The sequence below is a fragment of the Ciconia boyciana genome, chromosome 29, assembly GCF_034638445.1.
Source record: "Ciconia boyciana chromosome 29, ASM3463844v1, whole genome shotgun sequence".
NCBI lineage: Eukaryota > Metazoa > Chordata > Aves > Ciconiiformes > Ciconiidae > Ciconia > Ciconia boyciana.
Window position 1 is genome coordinate 1067840 of NC_132962.1, and position 16863 is coordinate 1084702.

Below are 16863 nucleotides of genomic sequence, written 5' to 3' on the forward strand. Positions count from 1 at the left end.
GGGTTGAGGGGAGACAAAATGGCGGAGGGGGGAGGAGGCCGAAGCCTGAGGCCTGCTCCCGTTGCCATGGTGATGAAGCCTGAGGCCTGCTCCTGAGGCCTACGCCTGTTGCCACGGCAACGAAGCCTGAGGCCTACTCCCGTTGCTATGGCAACGAAGCCTGAGGCCTACTCCTGTTGCCATGGCGATGAAGCCTGAGGCCTGCTCCTGGAGCCCGAGGCCTCCTCCCGTTGCCATGGCAACGAAGCCCAAGGCCTCCTCCCGTTGCCATGGCAATGAAGCCTCAGGCCTACTCCTGTTGCCATGGCAACAAAGCCCGAGGCCTACTCCTGTTCCTGTGGCGACAGAGCCTGAGGCCTACTCCTGTCACCATGGCAACCAAGCCCTCGGCCTGCTCCTGTCACCTTGGGGAGGGCTGCGCCGCTGCTTGGCCGCACTGTACCGCGACAAGTGACAATAAAAGGTGGTGGTGGCTGCTGTGAGCCCGGCTGGTGACACTGGGGGGCGGGGCGGGGGTGGCGGCGGCTCTGGAGGCAGAGGGGTGGGTTTGTATTTTTCAGCCGCGCGGCTCGGCGCGGTATTACGGTACAGCGGAAGCGCGCATGCGCGGCGCGCAGCGGAAAGGGGACGGAAGCGGGTGGGCGCGCCACAGGCCGCGACGCATGCGCAGAACGCGGCGGAGGGTGAGAGGAAGTAGGCGGGGCTATCCAGCAGCGCGTGCGCAGAGCGTGGCTGTGGGGGCGACGAGAAGCGGGCGTGGCTATGCAGCAGCGCATGCGCAGAACGCGGCGGTGGACGAGGGGGGAAATAGGCGTGGCTATCCAGCGGCGCATGCGCAGATCGCGGCGGTGAGCGCGAGGAGGAAGCGGGCGGGGCTATCTAGCGGCGCATGCGCAGAGCGCGGCGGGGGGGGCGGGCCGCGCGGGGATTGGCTGCGGGCGGTGCGCGCGGCGTACGGCGGCCGGGAGGGAAGGCGGAAGTGAGTGGAGCGGCCATGGCGGCGGCGGCGGCGCTGGAGCGGTGGGTGTCCGGGGAGCTGCAGGAGCTGCTGGGGCTGAGCGGGCGGCACGTCCCCGCCTTCCTGGTGGCCCTGGCGCGGCGGAGCCGCAGCGTGGAGGAGCTGCTGGAGCGGCTGCGGGAGACCGAGGCGCTGCGGGTGGAGGAGCCGCGCGTGCGCGCCTTCGCGCGGGAGCTCTGGGAGAAGGTGGGCGGGGCTTCCCGGCAGGGGGGCGGGGCTCCCGGGGAAGGGGGCGGGGCTTCGGCGGTAGACCCTGCCGGGAGGGAGCGGGAGGTGCTCCCGCGGGTGGGGGCGTGGCCTGCCGGCAGGTGAGGGCGGGGCTTAAAGGGGGCGTGGCTTGCGGGAAAGGGGCGGGGCTTCGAGGGTAGGGGAGCTTCTGGGAGGAGCCTGTCCGGGTGGGGGCGTGTCTCATGGGCTGGGGGTGTGGCTTTAAGGTGAGAAGGTGCGGTCTGTGGGGGCGGGGTCAGGCGGAGGGGGCGTGGCCTGTGCGGAAAGAGGCGTGGCTTACATACCTGAGTACCGCGAGGGCAGTGTTGATGGGGGAGGTGTTGGGTTCCCGGTGGGCGTGACCAACCACCGAGGGGGTGTGGCCAACCACAGAGGGGGCGTGGCCCGCCACAGATGGGGGCGTGGTCAGAGGGGGTGTGGCCTACCGCTGTCCCCGCCCCCAGGTCCCCCGGGAAGCGCCGCGGGAGCCCCCGGGCCGAGCGGCTGAGCGGGCGGCGCGGGAGCTGCAGCGCCGCAGCCAGGGCTACCGATTGGTCGACAGCGATGACGAGGGGGCAGGCCCCGCCCCTTCCCATGGCTCCTCCCCCAGCACGGCCGACGCTTCCCGCCGCCGCCGCCACCACCTCCGCCGCCGCCGCCGCTCCGAGTCGCCCGAGAGCTCCAGCCCGTCGCCGCCGCCCCCGTGAGTAGCCCCGGTTCTTGGGGTGTCCCCCCCCCGTTATCGGGGTCTCTCCCAAATTATGGGGGTCTTGGGGTCTCTTCCTGCACCCCAGGGGTCACCCCAGGTGCTCAGGGTCCCCCCCAGTTCTTGGGGTCCCCCCCCTATTACAGGGGTCTCGGGGTTTCCTCCTGCCCTCGGGGGTCACCGCGGGTGCTCAGAGTCCCCCTGGTTCTCAGGGTCCCCCCAGTTTTTGGGGTGTCCCCCCCCCCAGTTTTGGGGTCTTGAGCTTTCCTCCTGTCCCCTGGGGGTCCCTGCAGGTGCTCAGGGTCCCCCTGGTTCTCGGGGTCCCCCCAGTTCTTGTGGTCCCCCCTGGGTTTTTGGGTGTCCCCCTCCCCATTATCGGGGTCCCTCTCAAATTATGGGGGTCTTGGGGTCTCTTCTTGCGCCCTGGGGGTCCCCGCAGGTGCTCAGGGTCCCCTGGATATTGGGGTCCCCCCTATTATTGGGGTTCCCCCCCCAATTATGGGGGTCTCGAGGTTTTCTCCTGTCCCCTGGGGGTCACTGCAAGTGCTCCGAGTCCCCCTGCTTGTTGGGATCCCCCCCCATTATCGGGGTCCCCCCCCTCAATTATGGGGGTCTCGGGGTTTTCTCCTGCCCCTCGGGGGTCTCCACAGGTGCTCAGGGTCCCCCTGGTTCTCGGGGTCCCCCTCATTATCGGGGTCCCCCCCTCAATTATGGGGGGTTTCAGGCTTTTTTCTTGCTTTTTGGGGGTCACCGCAGGTGCTCAAGGTCCCTCTGGATATTGGGGTCCCCTCCAGGCTTTCGGGGTCCCCCCGGGAGTCTCAGGGTCCCCTCCTGATCCTTGGGGTCCCCCTGAGCTTTTGGGATCCTTTTGGATGCCGCGTTTCCCCTGGGATTTTGGGGTTCACATCTTCAGCATCGCTTAAAGCCCCCCAAATTATGACGGTCTGTGGGTTTTGGGGTCCCTCATGGGTTTTGGGGTCCCCTGTGGGTTTTGGGGTCCCCCCTGCATGACCTTCCCCCACACACCCCCCCCAAACCAGGGCTCCGGAGCCCCCCGAGGAGCCGGAAGCGGAATGGGAAGCGTCGGAACGGGAACGGTTGCGGGACCTGGAGGAACGCGACGCCTTCGCCGAGCGTCTGCGCCGCCGCGACCGCGACCGCACCCGCGCCGTCCTCGCCCGCCCCGACGCCAAGGTGACGGGCTGGTTGGGGGGGCCGCGACGCTTTCTGGGGGGGATCCCGGGGAGGGGGATTTGGGGGGGGGGGGCGGGGGGCCTAGCTGTGTTTGGAGGGGGGCTGTCGGGTTCCTGGGGGTCCCTGGGTGGGATTTGGGATCCCTGGGTGGGATTTAGGGGTCCCTGGGTGGGATTTGGGGACCTTGGATGGGATTTAGGGGGTTGGATGAGATCTGGGGTCTCTGCGTGGGATTTGGGGGTCACAAACGGGATGGGGGGGCCTGTTGGGCTCCTGGGGGGTCCCTGGGTGGGATTTGGGATCCCTGGGTGGGATTTAGGGGTCCCTGGGTGGGATTTGGGGACCTTGGATGGGATTTAGGGGGTTGGATGAGATCTGGGGTCTCTGCGTGGGATTTGGGGGTCACAAACGGGATGGGGGGCCTGTTGGGCTCCTGGGGGGTCCCTGGGTGGGATTTGGGATCCCTGGGTGGGATTTAGGGGTCCCTGGGTGGGATCTGGGGACCTTGGATGGGATTTAGGGGGTTGGATGAGATCTGGGGTCTCTGCGTGGGATTTGGGGGTCACAAACGGGATGGGGGGGGGCCTGTTGGGCTCCTGGGGGGTCCCTGGGTGGGATTTGGGATCCCTGGGTGGGATTTAGGGGTCCCTGGGTGGGATTTGGGGACCTTGGATGGGATTTAGGGGGTTGGATGAGATCTGGGGTCTCTGCGTGGGATTTGGGGGTCACAAACGGGATGGGGGGCTGTCGGGTTCCTGGGGTCCCTAGGTGGGATTTGGGATCCCTGGGTGGGATTTAGGGGTCCCTGGGTGGGATTTGGGGACCTTGGATGGGATTTAGGGGGTTGGATGAGATCTGGGGTCTCTGCGTGGGATTTGGGGGTCACAAACGGGATGGGGGGGGCCTGTTGGGCTCCTGGGGGTCCCTAGGTGGGATTTGGGATCCCTGGGTGGGAATTGGGGTGCCTGAGAGAGATTTAGGGGCATTGGGTGGGAATTGGGGTCCCAGGGGGATTTGGGGGTCACAGACAGGATTGGGGGGCCCTGTTGTGCCCTGGGGGTCCCTGGGTGGGATTTGGGATCCCTGGGTGGGATTTAGGGGGCTGGGTGGGAATTGGGGTGCCAGAGAGAGATTTAGGGGGATTGGGTGGGAATTGGGGTCCCAGCGGGGATTTGGGGGACCCATCTGTGCTTGGGGGGCTGTGCTGAACTCCTGGGGGGTCTCTGGGTGGGAATTGGGGTCCCTGGGTGGGATTTGGGGGTCACAGACAGGATGGGGGGGCCCTGTTGTGCTCCCGGGGTCCCTGGGTGGGATTTGGGGGGCCCAGCCGTGTTTGGGGAACCCTCACACGCTCCTGGGGGGTCCCTGGGTAGGATTTGGGGGGATCCTGGAGGGGGTTGGGGTCCCTGGATGGAACTGGGGGGCTTTGCCGGGCTCCTGGGGGTCCTTGGGTTTGACTTTGGGGTCCCGGGTGGGATTGGGGGGGTCCCCAGATGGAAGCGGGGGGGGCTTTGCCTGCCTCCTGCCTCAGATTCAACACCCCTGGGCGGAATCGAGGAATTTGGGGGTGCCCTTTACCCCGCCCCACCTCCTCCACACCCTACAGCTAAAATCTGGGGTCCCCCTCCCTTCCTCACCCCCTTTTTTCACCCCCCCAGGCTTACGAAGAAGCCCAAAAACGCCTCAAAATCGCCGAAGAAGATCAAAAAACCATGGTGAGCTCCCCGAGCCGGCCGACCCCGCGCCGACGCGGCGTTCCACCGAGCCCCGACGCCTTTTTATTGTTATTTATTAAAATTATTATTATTTTTTTTACTACATTTACATTCTTTTAGGTTCCGGAATTACGAAAAAAATCCCGTCGGGAATATTTAGCGAAACGAGAACGAGATAAATTAGAAGAATTAGAAGCGGAAATCGCCGACGAAGAATATCTGTTCGGGGAAGAAGCGTTGACGGGAGCGGAGCGGCGGGAGCTGGAGTACAAACGTCGCGTGCGGGACCTGGCCCGCGAGTACAAACGGGCGGGGGAGAAGGAAAAATTAGAGAAAAGCAACCGCTATTACATCCCCGAGGAAACGCGGGGCAAGGTGGGGGCACCCCAAAACCCCGCCCGCGCCCCCGCTCCTCCCTCCGCGCCCCCCCCCCCCCCCGCCGCGTCCTCTCGAGGTCCCTTCTGTCGTTTTCTCCGTCCTCTCCATGTCCCTTTTGTCACCTCCGGAGCTTCCCTCAGCCCCCCAATTCCTCTCTCTGCGCCCGCCAAATGTTTTTCGTCGCGTAGGGTGCTTTGTAGCACCCCGAATTGTTTGTTTGTCACCCTAGGGTGCTTTCCGGCGCCCCCAGGATCTTTGCCAGCACCCCAAGTTTTTTCTCTGTCTTTTTTAAGATGCTTTTTTGTTGCTCCTGAGGTGCTTCCAGCGCCCCAAATCCCCTCTCCACCCCCCCAAGGTCCCTCCCGTCACCCCCAGGATCCCCTCCAGCACCCCCAAATCCCTCTCTATGCACCCGGGGTGCCTCCTGTCACCCCCAGAGCCCCCTCCGGCACCCCAAATCCCCTCTCTATCCCCTCAAGGTCCCTCCCATCACCCTGAAGACCCCCTCCAGCACCCCAAATCCTCTCTCTGTCACCCCAAGATTCCTCCCATCACCCCAGGATCCCCTCCAGCACCCCAAATCCTCTCTCTATGCCCTCAAGACCCTTCCCATCACCCCCAGGATCCCCTCCAGCACCCCAAATCCTTTCTATCCCCCAAGGTCCCTCCCACCACCCCAGGATCCTCCAGCACCCCAAATCCTTCTTCCATCTCCCCAAGATCCCTCCCATCACCCTGAGGACCCCCTGCAGCGCCCCAAATCCCCTCTCTATCCCCTCAAGGTCCCTCCCATCACCCCCAGGACCCCCTCCAGCGCCCCAAATCCCCTCTCTATCCCCCAAAGTCTCTCCCATCACCCCCAAGATCCCCTCCAGCACCCCAAATCCCTCTCTATCCCCCAAAGTCTCTCCCATCACCCCCAGGACTCCCTCCAGCACCCCAAATCCCGTCTCTATCCCCTCAAGACCCTTCCCATCACCCCCAGGACCCCCTCCAGCCCCCCAAATCCCCTCTCTATCCCCCAAAGTCTCTCCCATCACCCCAGGATCCTCCAGCACCCCAAATCCCCTCTCTATCCCCCAAAGTCTCTCCCATCACCCCAGGATCCTCCAGCACCCCAAATCCCCTCTCTATCCCCCAAAGTCTCTCCCATCACCCCCAGGATCCCCTCCAGCACTCCAAATCCCATCTCTATCCCCTCAAGATCCTTCCCATCACCCCCCAGATCTCCTCCAGCACCTCAAATTCCCCCCTCCATCTCCCCAAGGTCCCTCCTGCCACGGCGGGGGGATTTCGGGGGGACACCGGGGTGGTTTCACCGCTGTCATCGCCTCCCCGTAGAAGATCCCCGAGCGTGAGGAAGCGACGGGAGGGGAGGAAGAGCGGATGGCTCCCCGGGACGAGCAGCGGCGATGGGAGGAGGAGCGCATCGGGGCGGCTTCCCTGAGGTTTGGGGCGCGCGATGCCGCCCGCCAGCGGCCCCCCAAGGATTATGACTTCGTCCTGGAGGAAGATGAGATGATCCAGTTCGTCAGCGCCGTGCAGATGAAGGGCACCGAGCCTGATAAGGTTGGGGGGTGGGGTGGGGGTGTTGGGGGTGCTGGAGGGGGACTGGGGGTGATGGGAGGGATTTTGGGGGGTAGAGGGAGGATTTGGGGTGCTGGAGGGGGGCCTGGGGGTGACAGGAGGGGTCTTGGGGGGTAGAGGGGAGAATTGGGGTGATGAGGGGGTCTTGAAGATGATAAAGGGACCCTGAGGGGATAGAGGAGGGATTTGGGGGGCTCTAAGGGATCCTGGGGCGATGGGAGAGATCTGGGGGGGGTAGAGGGAGGATTTGGGGGCTGAGGGGGCCTGGGGGTGACAGGAGGGGTCTTGGGGGGTAGAGGGAGAATTGGGGTGATGAGGGGTCTTGAAGATGATAAAGGGACCCTGAGGGGATAGAGGGGGATTTGGGGGGCTCTAAGGGATCCTGGGGCGATGGGAGAGATCTGGGGGGGTAGAGGGAGGATTTGGGGGCTGAGGGGGCCTGGCGGTGACAGGAGGGGTCTTGGGGGTAGAGGGGAGAATTGGGGTGGTGGAGGGGGTCTTAGAGGTGATGGGAGGGACCCTGAGGGGATAGAGAGAGGATTTGGGGTGCTGGAGAAGATCCTGGGGGCAACGGGAGGGACTTTGGGGGGATAGAGAGGAGATTTGGGGTGCTGGAGGGGGTTCTAAAGGTGACGGGAGGCACCCTGGGTGGATAGAGGGGGATTTGGGGGTGCTGAGGGGGTCCTGAGGCTGATGGGAAGGGATTGTAGAGGGATAAAGGGGGGATTTGGGGGCTATAAGGGATCCTGGGGGTGGTGGGAGGGATTTTGGGGGTAGAGGGAGGATTTGGGGTGCTGGAGGGGGGCCTGGGGGTGACAGGAGGGGTCTTGGGGAGTAGAGGGGAGAATTGGGGTGCTGAGGGGGTCCTGGGGGTGGTGGGAGGAATAGTGGGGGGATTTGGGGGGCTGGAGGGGGCCTGGAGGTGATAGAAGGGACCCTGAGGGGACAGAGGGGGATGTGGGGGCCATGAGGGATCCTGGGGCGGTGGGAGGGATTTGGGGGGTAGAGGGAGGATTGGGGGGCTGAGGGGGCCCCAAAATGCTGTAGAAGCCATGTGGGCAATGGGGGGGACCCTGGGGGACGGTGGAGGGCTTTGGGGACAGCGGAGGTGACATGGGGACACTGGGGGACGATGGAGGGCTGTGGGGACAGTGGAGGTGACAGGGGGACACTGGGGGACGGTGGAGGGCTTTGGGGACAGCGGAGGTGACAGGGGACACTGGGGGGACGGTGGAGGGCTGTGGGGACAGCGGAGGTGACATGGGGACACTGGGGGACGATGGAGGGCTGTGGGGACAGCAGAGGTGACAGGGGGACACTGGGGGGATGATGGAGGGCTGTGGGGACAGCGGAGGTGACAGGGGGACCCTGGGAGGACGGTGGGTGGCCAGGGGGACACCGAGGGGACCCTGTGAGGACGGTGGAGGGCTTTGGGGACAGCAGAGGTGACATGGGGACACTGGGGGGACGATGGAGGGCTGTGGGGACAACGGAGGTGACGGGGGGACACTGGGGGATGATGGAGGGCGGTGGGGACAGCGGAGGTGACAGGGGGACCCTGGGAGGACGGTGGGTGGCCACGGGGACACCGAGGGGACCCTGGGGGGACAATGGAGGGCTTTGGGGACAGCAGAGGTGACAGGGGGACCCTGTGAGGACGATGGAGGGCTGTGGGGACAGCGGAGGTGACAGGGGGACCCTGGGAGGACAGTGGGTGGCCACGGCGACACCGAGGGGACCCTGTGAGGATGGTGGAGGGCTTTGGGGACAGCAGAGGTGACGGGGGGACCCTGGGGGGACGATGGAGGGCTTTGGGGACAGCAGAGGTGACAGGGGGACACTGGGAGGATGGTGGGTGGCCCCGGGGACACCGAGGGGACCCTGGGGGACGATGGAGGGCTGTGGGGACAGCAGAGGTGACATGGGGACCCTGGGGGACGGTGGAGGGCTTTGGGGACAGCGGAGGTGACAGGGGGACACTGGGGGACGATGGAGGACTTTGGGGACAGCGGAGGTGATGGGGGGACACTGGGGGACGATGGAGGGCTTTGGGGACACCGGAGGTGACAGGGGACCCTGGGAGGACGGTGGGTGGCCACAGGGACACCGAGGGGACCCTGGGGGACAATGGAGGGCTTTGGGGACAGCAGAGGTGACAGGGGGACACTGGGGGGACGGTGGAGGGCTTTGGGGACAGCGGAGGTGACGGGGGACACTGGGGGGATGATGGAGGGCTGTGGGGACAGCGGAGGTGACAGGGGGACACTGGGGGACGATGGAGAGCTTTGGGGACAGCAGAGGTGACAGGGGGACACTGGGAGGATGGTGGGTGGCCCCGGGGACACCGAGGGGACCCTGGGGGGACGATGGAGGGCTGTGGGGACAGCAGAGGTGACATGGGGACCCTGGGGGGACGGTGGAGGGCTTTGGGGACAGCGGAGGTGACAGGGGGACACTGGGGGACGATGGAGGACTTTGGGGACAGCGGAGGTGATGGGGGGACACTGGGGGACGATGGAGGGCTTTGGGGACAGCAGAGGTGACAGGGGGACACTGGGGGGACGATGGAGGGCTTTGGGGACAGCAGAGGTGACAGGGGGACACTGGGGGGACGATGGAGGGCTGTGGGGACAGCGGAGGTGACGGGGGGACCCTGGGAGGACGGTGGGTGGCCACAGGGACACCGAGGGGACCCTGGGGGGACAATGGAGGGCTTTGGGGACAGCAGAGGTGACATGGGGACACTGGGAGGATGGTGGAGGGCTGTGGGGACAGCGGAGGTGACAGGGGGACCCTGGGAGGACAGTGGGTGGCCACGGCGACACCGAGGGGACCCTGTGAGGATGGTGGAGGGCTTTGGGCACAGCAGAGGTGACATGGGGACACTGGGGGGACGATGGAGGGCTGTGGGGACAGCAGAGGTGACGGGGGGACACTGGGGGACGATGGAGGACTTTGGGGACACCGGAGGTGACAGGGGGACCCTGGGAGGACGGTGGGTGGCCACGGGGACACCGAGGGGACCCTGGGGGGACAACGAAGGGCTTTGGGGGACACCGGGGTGACCCTGGGGGTGCCCGCAGGAGGCGCCGGCCCCGGTGCCGGAGGCGGAGCGGCGGCGGCAGTCGGCGCAGGAGGTGCGCCGGAGCCTGCCCATCTTCCCCTACCGCGAGGAGCTGGTGGCCGCCATCGCCCAGCACCAGATCCTGGTGATCGAGGGGGAGACGGGATCCGGGAAAACCACCCAGATCCCCCAGTACCTGCACGAGGAGGTGGGGGGGTGGGGGGAGGGGGCAGAGAGGGGGTTGGGGGGCAAATGAGGGGGCAGGGGGGTGGGGGTAGAGAGGGGGCTTGGGGGCGATGGGGGGCAGAGAGTGGAGCTGAGGGGGCTTGGGGGGCAGAGAGGGGACTGGGGGTGATGGGGGCAGAGGGTGGAGCTGAGGGAGTGAGGGGGGCTTGGGGGGCAGAGAGGGGCTTGGGGGGCAATGGGGGGCAAATGAGGGGTTGGGAGGTGAGGGGGCAGAGAGGGGGTTGGGGGGCAAATGAGGGGGCAGAGAGGGGCTTGGGGGGCAAATGAGGGGGTTTAGGGGTGATGGGGGCAGAGAGTGGAGCTGAGGGAGTTTGGGGGGCAGAGAGGGGGCTGGGGGCGATGGGGGGCAGAGAGGGGGGTTGGGGGGCAATGGGGCAAATGAGGGGGTTGGGGGGGCAAATGAGGGGGCAGAGAGGAGGGTTGGGGGTAGAGAGGGGCTTGGGGGGTGATGGGGGGCAAATGAGGGGGTTGGGGGTGAGGGGGCAGAGAGGGGGCTTGGGGGCAATGAGGGGGTCTGGGGGCGATGAGGGGCAGAGAGTGGAGCTGAGGGGGTTTGGGGGGCAGAGAGGGGGCTGGGGGTGATGGGGAGGCAAATGAGGGGGATTGGGTGGTGATGGGGGGTGATGGGGGGTTAGGGGGTTTGGGGGAGATGGGGGCAGAGAGGGGGTTTGGGGGTTTGGGGGGCGATGGGGGCATCAAGGAGGGGATTGGGGGGCTGGGGGGCAGCTAAGGGGGTTGGGGCATGAGGGGGCGATGGGGGGCAGAGAGCGCAGCAGTGGGGGCGGGGGGCAGGTGGGGGTTGGGGGGCAGGGAGGGCTTGGTGTGTCCCCCCTCCCCCTTGTCACCGTGTCCCCTGTGTCCCCCCCCCCCAGGGCTACACGCGGCAGGGGCTGAAGATCGGGATCACGCCGCCGCGGCGCGTGGCCGCCATGAGCGTGGCCGCCCGCGTGGCCGTGGAGATGGGCACCAAGCTGGGCAACGAGGTGTCGCGGGGACACGGGGGACGTGGGGACACGGGGGACGTGGGGACGCGGGGGGATGGGCACCGAGCTGGGCAACGAGGTGACGCAGGGACACGGGGGGACGTGGGGACACGGGGGGACACGGGGACACAGGGGGATGTGGGGACACGGGGGGACACGGGGACACGGGGACACGGGCACCAAGCTGGGCAACGAGGGGACGAGGGGACACGGGGACGTGGGGACACGGGGGGACGTGGGGACACGGGGGATGGGCACCAAGCTGGGCAACGAGGGGACGAGGGGACACGGGGACGTGGGGACACGGGGGACGTGGGGACACGGGGACACGGGGGATGGGCACCAAGCTGGGCAACGAGGGGACACGGGGACACGGGGGACGTGGGGACACGGGGGACACGTGGGGACACGGGGGGATGGGCACCAAGCTGGGCAACGAGGGGACACGGGGACATGGGGGACGTGGGGACATGGGGGATGGGCACCAAGCTGGGCAACGAGGGGACACAGGGGGGGACGTGGGGACACGGGGACATGGGGGGACACAGGGGGATGCGGTGGCACGAGGACACGAGGGGTGCGGGGTGCCCTGAGGGGTGGCTGCGGTGCCCTGAGGGTGACAGGGGGCCTTGGGGACACGTCCTCGTTCCAGAGGGACCCTGGGGGACACCTGGGATGTGGCTTCATCTGAGGGACCCTGAGGAGGTGGCATTGTCCCAGGGAACCCAGGGGACGTGTCCCCGTGCTGGGGACCCCGGGGAAATGTCCCCGTCACACGGGACCCAGGGGACCCTGGGGACACGTCCTTGTCCTGAGGAGCCCTGAGGAGGGACCCAAATGCCATGTCCCCATCCTTGGGGACCCCAGGGGACGTGTCCCCATCCTAGGGGACCCCAAGGCAGATGTCCCCATCCTGGGGACATGTCCATGTCCCATGGCGACCACAGGGGACACCTCACCATCATGGGGACCACAGGGGACGCTGGGGACATGTCCTTGTCCCAGGGACCCCTGAGGAACACTGGGGACACTAATGACGTGTCCCCATCCTTGGGGACCCCAGGGGACGTGTCCCCATCCTAGGGGACCCCAGGGGACGTGTCCCCATCCTAGGGGACATGTCCCCATCCTTGGAACCGCAAGGCACCTTGGGGACACATCCCCATCCCAAGCCACCCCCAGGAGGACATCAAGGAACCCTGGGCAAGCAAGGGGACCTTGGGGACAATTAGGGACCCTGGAGACCGCTGCCAGGGGTGGGCTTGGGGACTTTGCGGGGGGAGTCAAGGGCCACCGGGGCACGGGGGTGACATGTCCCTTGTCCCCAGGTGGGGTACAGCATCCGGTTCGAGGACTGCACGTCGGAGCGGACGGTGCTGAAGTACATGACGGACGGGATGCTGCTGCGGGAGTTCCTCACCGAGCCCGACCTCGGCTCCTACAGGTGGCCTTGGGGACATCGGGGACACGGAGGGGACGGCGGGGACAGTGGGAGGACGTAGGGGACACCAGAGATGCTGGAGATCCCAGGGACGCTGGGGACAATGAGATGTTGGGGGAGAGAAGGGGACGGCGGAGGCCGGGGACCGGTGGGGACATTAGGGATGTTGGGGACCTTGGACAAGGACCTTGGGGACACCGGGGGACCTCGGGGATGTTGGGGACACCAGGAGGGACCTTGGGGATGTTGGGGACCTTGGACAAGGACCTTGGGGACACCAGGGGGACCTTGGGGATGTTGGGGACACCGGGGGGACCTTGGGGATGTTGGGGACCTTGGATAAGGACCTTGGGGACACCGGGGGACCTTGGGGATGTTGGGGACACCAGGAGGGACCTTGGGGATGTTGGGGACCTTGGACAAGGACCTTGGGGACATCAGGGGGACCTTGGGGGTGTTGGGGACCTTGGACAAGGACCTTGGGGACACCGGGGGACCTTGGGGGTGTTGGGGACCTTGGACAAGGACCTTGGGGACACCAGGGGGGACCTTGGGGATTTTGGGGACACCAGGAGGGACCTTGGGGATGTTGGGGACCTTGGACAAGGACCTTGGGGACACCAGGGGGACCTTGGGGATGTTGGGGACACCGGGGGACCTTGGGGATGTTGGGGACCTTGGACAAGGACCTTGGGGACACCGGGGGGACCTTGGGGATGTTGGGGACATCAGGGGGGACCTTGGGGATGTTGGGGACCTTGGACAAGGACCTTGGGGACACCAGGGGGGACCTTGGGGATGTTGGGGACGTTGGACAAGGACCTTGGGGACACCAGGGGGACCTTGGGGATGTTGGGGACCTTGGACAAGGACCTTGGGGACACCAGGAGGGACCTTGGGGATGTTGGGGACCTTGGACAAGGACCTTGGGGACACCAGGGGGACCTTGGGGATGTTGGGGACACCGGGGGGACCTTGGGGATGTTGGGGACCTTGGATAAGGACCTTGGGGACACCGGGGGACCTTGGGGATGTTGGGGACACCAGGAGGGACCTTGGGGATGTTGGGGACCTTGGACAAGGACCTTGGGGACACCAGGGGGGACCTTGGGGATGTTGGGGACCTTGGACAAGGACCTTGGGGACATCAGGGGGACCTTGGGGGTGTTGGGGACCTTGGACAAGGACCTTGGGGACACCAGGGGGACCTTGGGGATGTTGGGGACCTTGGACAAGGACCTTGGGGACACCAGGGGGACCTTGGGGATGTTGGGGACACCAGGAGGGACCTTGGGGATGTTGGGGACCTTGGACAAGGACCTTGGGGACACCAGGGGGACCTTGGGGATGTTGGGGACACCAGGAGGGACCTTGGGGATGTTGGGGACCTTGGACAAGGACCTTGGGGACACCAGGGGGACCTTGGGGATTTTGGGGACACCAGGAGGGACCTTGGGGATGTTGGGGACCTTGGACAAGGACCTTGGGGACACCAGGGGGGACCTTGGGGATGTTGGGGACACCAGGAGGGACCTTGGGGATGTTGGGGACCTTGGACAAGGACCTTGGGGACACCAGGGGGACCTTGGGGATGTTGGGGACCTTGGACAAGGACCTTGGGGAGACCAGGAGGGACCTTGGGGATGTTGGGGACATCAGGGGGACCTTGGGGATGTTGGGGACCTTGGACAAGGACCTTGGGGACATCACGGGGACCTTGGGGATGTTGGGGACACCAAGGGGGACCTCAGGGATGTTGGGGACCTTGGACAAGGACCTTGGGGACACCAGGGGGACCTTGGGGATGTTGGGGACATCAGGGGGGACCTCGGGGATGTTGGGGACCTTGGACAAGGACCTTGGGGACACCAGGAGGGACCTTGGGGATGTTGGGGACCTTGGACAAGGACCTTGAGGACATCACGGGGGACCTTGGGGATGTTGGGGACATTGAGGGACCTTGGGGATGTTGGGGACCTTGGACAAGGACCTTGGGGACACCAGGGGGACCTTGGGGATGTTGGGGACCTTGGACAAGGACCTTGGGGACACCAGGGGGGACCTCGGGGATGTTGGGGACCTTGGACAAGGACCTTGGGGACACCAGGGAGGACCTTGGGGACATGGGGGGTGGGGAATATCTGGGGTTGGGGACAGCAGGGGGGAGCGGGGGACATTTTGGGGGGGTTGGGGACGATGGGTGGGGGACAATAGGGGACATTGTGGGGGTAGGGGGCAGTTGGGGACAGTGGGGACATGTTGGGGACACAGCGAGGGGCTGGCAGAGTGGCCGGGTGTCACCGGCGCTGTCCTTGTCATTCGTCTTACTGGTGTCACTCTGGTGTCCCCCCGTCCCTGTCCCCACGTCCCTGCGTCTTGTGTCACATCTTCGTCCCCTCGTCCCCTTACCTGTCCCCACGTCTCCGTGTCCCCACGCTTGTCCCCATACCCGTCCCCGTGTCCCCACGTCCCCATTCCTGTCCCCACGTCCCCACACTTTGCGTGTCCCCTTACCCGTCCCTACGTTTGTCCCCATGTTTGTCCCCCTGTCCCCATGCTTGTCCCTGTGTCCCCACGCTTGTCCCCGTGTCCCTACTCTTGTTCCCCCATCCCCACCCTGTCCCCATGCTTGTCCCCATGTCCCCATGCTTGTCCCCACGTCCTCGCACGTGTCCCCATGTCCCCACGCTTCTTCCCCCATCCCCACCCTGTCCCCACACTTGTCCCCATGTCCCCATGCTTGTCCCTCTGTCCCCATGCTTGTCCCCGTGTCCCCACGCTTGTCCCCATGCTTGTCCCCGTGTCCCCACGCTTGTCCCCATGCTTGTCCCCACGTCCCCACGCTTGTCCCCCTGTCTGCATACCTGTCCCCACGCTTGTTCCCCCATCCCCATGCTTGTCCCCGTGTCCCCATGCTTGTCCCCCTGTCCCCACCCCTGTCCCCACGCCGCCCCCGCGTCCCCACGCTTGTCCCCGTGCTTGTCCCCACGTCCCCACGCTTGTCCCCCTGTCCCCACCCCTGTCCCCCCACCCCCACGCTTGTCCCCATGCTTGCCCCCGTGTCCCCACGCTTGTCCCCACGCTTGTCCCCACGTCCCCACGCTTGTCCCCCTGTCCCCACCCCTGTCCCCACGCTTGTTCCCCCATCCCCACGCTTGTCCCCGTGTCCCCGCCTTGTCCCCACGCTTGCCCCCGTGTCCCCATGCTCGCCCTGCGTCCCCACGCTTGTCCCCCGTGCTTGTCCCCACGTCCCCACTTGTCCCCCTGTCCCCACCCCTGTCCCCACGCCGCCCTGTGTCCCCACGCTGTCCCCGTGCTTGTCCCCACGCTCACCCCCGCGTCCCCACGCTTGCCCCCGTGTCCCCACGCTTGTCCCCATGCTTGTCCCCACACTTGTCCCCCTGTCCCCACCCCTGTCCCCACCCCTGTCCCCACGCTCACCCCTGTGTCCCCACGCTTGTCCCCGTGCTTGTCCCCATGTCCCCACGCTTGTCCCCCTGTCCCCACCCCTGTCCCCACACTTGCCCCCGTGTCCCCACGCTTGTCCCCACGCTTGTCCCCCTGTCCACATACCTGTCCCCACGCTTGCTCCTGTGTCCCCACGCTTGTCCCCGTGCTTGTCCCCACGCTTGTCCCCCTGTCCCCACCCCTGTCCCCACGCTCGCCCCTGTGTCCCCACGCTTGTCCCCGTGCTTGTCCCCACGCTCACCCCCGCGTCCCCACGCTTGTCCCCACGTCCCCACGCTTGTCCCCACCCCTGTCCCCATACCTGTCCCCACGCGTCCCCACGCTTGTCCCCATGCTTGTCCCCACACTTGTCCCCCTGTCCCCACCCCTGTCCCCACCCCTGTCCCCACGCTCACCCCCGCGTCCCCACGCTTGTCCCCGTGCTTGTCCCCATGTCCCCACGCTTGTCCCCCTGTCCGCATACCTGTCCCCACGCTTGCCCCCTGTCCCCACGCTTGTCCCCACGCTTGTCCCCACGTCCCCACGCTTGTCTCCATGCTTGTCCCCACGTCCACCCCTGTGTCCCCACGCTTGTCCCCACGCTTGTCCCCCTGTCCCCACCCCTGTCCCCACGCTCGCCCCCGCGCCCCTCCCCGCAGCGTGATCATGGTGGACGAGGCCCACGAGCGCACCCTGCACACCGACGTCCTCTTCGGGCTGATCAAGGACATCGCCCGGTTCCGTCCCCAGCTGAAGGTGCTGGTGGCCTCGGCCACCCTCGACACCCAGCGCTTCTCCGCCTTCTTCGACCAGGCCCCCGTCTTCCGCATCCCCGGGCGCCGCTTCCCCGTCGACATCTACTACACCAAGGTGACGG

At 66.2% G+C, this 16863-nt stretch overlaps 2 protein-coding genes across 7 annotated transcripts in view; both read left to right on the forward strand.

Annotated features, from left to right (window-relative positions):
- The first annotated feature begins 914 nt into the window (after positions 1 to 914).
- Positions 915 to 4735, forward strand: LOC140644788 (pre-mRNA-splicing factor ATP-dependent RNA helicase DHX16-like). Its single transcript, XM_072847851.1, has 4 exons — positions 915 to 1204; positions 1690 to 1928; positions 2972 to 3136; positions 4732 to 4735. Exons 1-4 carry the CDS (start codon positions 995 to 997, stop codon positions 4733 to 4735), a joined length of 618 nt encoding a protein of 205 aa, XP_072703952.1. The 5' UTR covers positions 915 to 994.
- The window catches only part of LOC140644811 (pre-mRNA-splicing factor ATP-dependent RNA helicase DHX16-like), a 32588-nt gene continuing 18772 nt past the window's right edge, over positions 3048 to 16863 (forward strand). For 2 of the 6 annotated variants that reach the window (XM_072847887.1, XM_072847890.1), the window contains exons 1-8: positions 3048 to 3125; positions 4784 to 4840; positions 4961 to 5215; positions 6560 to 6787; positions 9889 to 10077; positions 10988 to 11098; positions 12427 to 12542; positions 16646 to 16856. In XM_072847887.1, coding sequence (XP_072703988.1) covers positions 4838 to 4840; positions 4961 to 5215; positions 6560 to 6787; positions 9889 to 10077; positions 10988 to 11098; positions 12427 to 12542; positions 16646 to 16856 — 1113 coding nt within the window. In that variant the 5' untranslated portion in view covers positions 3048 to 3125; positions 4784 to 4837. Of the gene's footprint in view, positions 3126 to 4783; positions 4841 to 4960; positions 5216 to 6559; positions 6788 to 9888; positions 10078 to 10987; positions 11099 to 11580; positions 11598 to 12424; positions 12543 to 16645; positions 16857 to 16863 lie in introns of those variants that run through there. The other 4 variants (XM_072847889.1, XM_072847888.1, XM_072847892.1 and 1 more) reach the window with 4 other exon arrangements.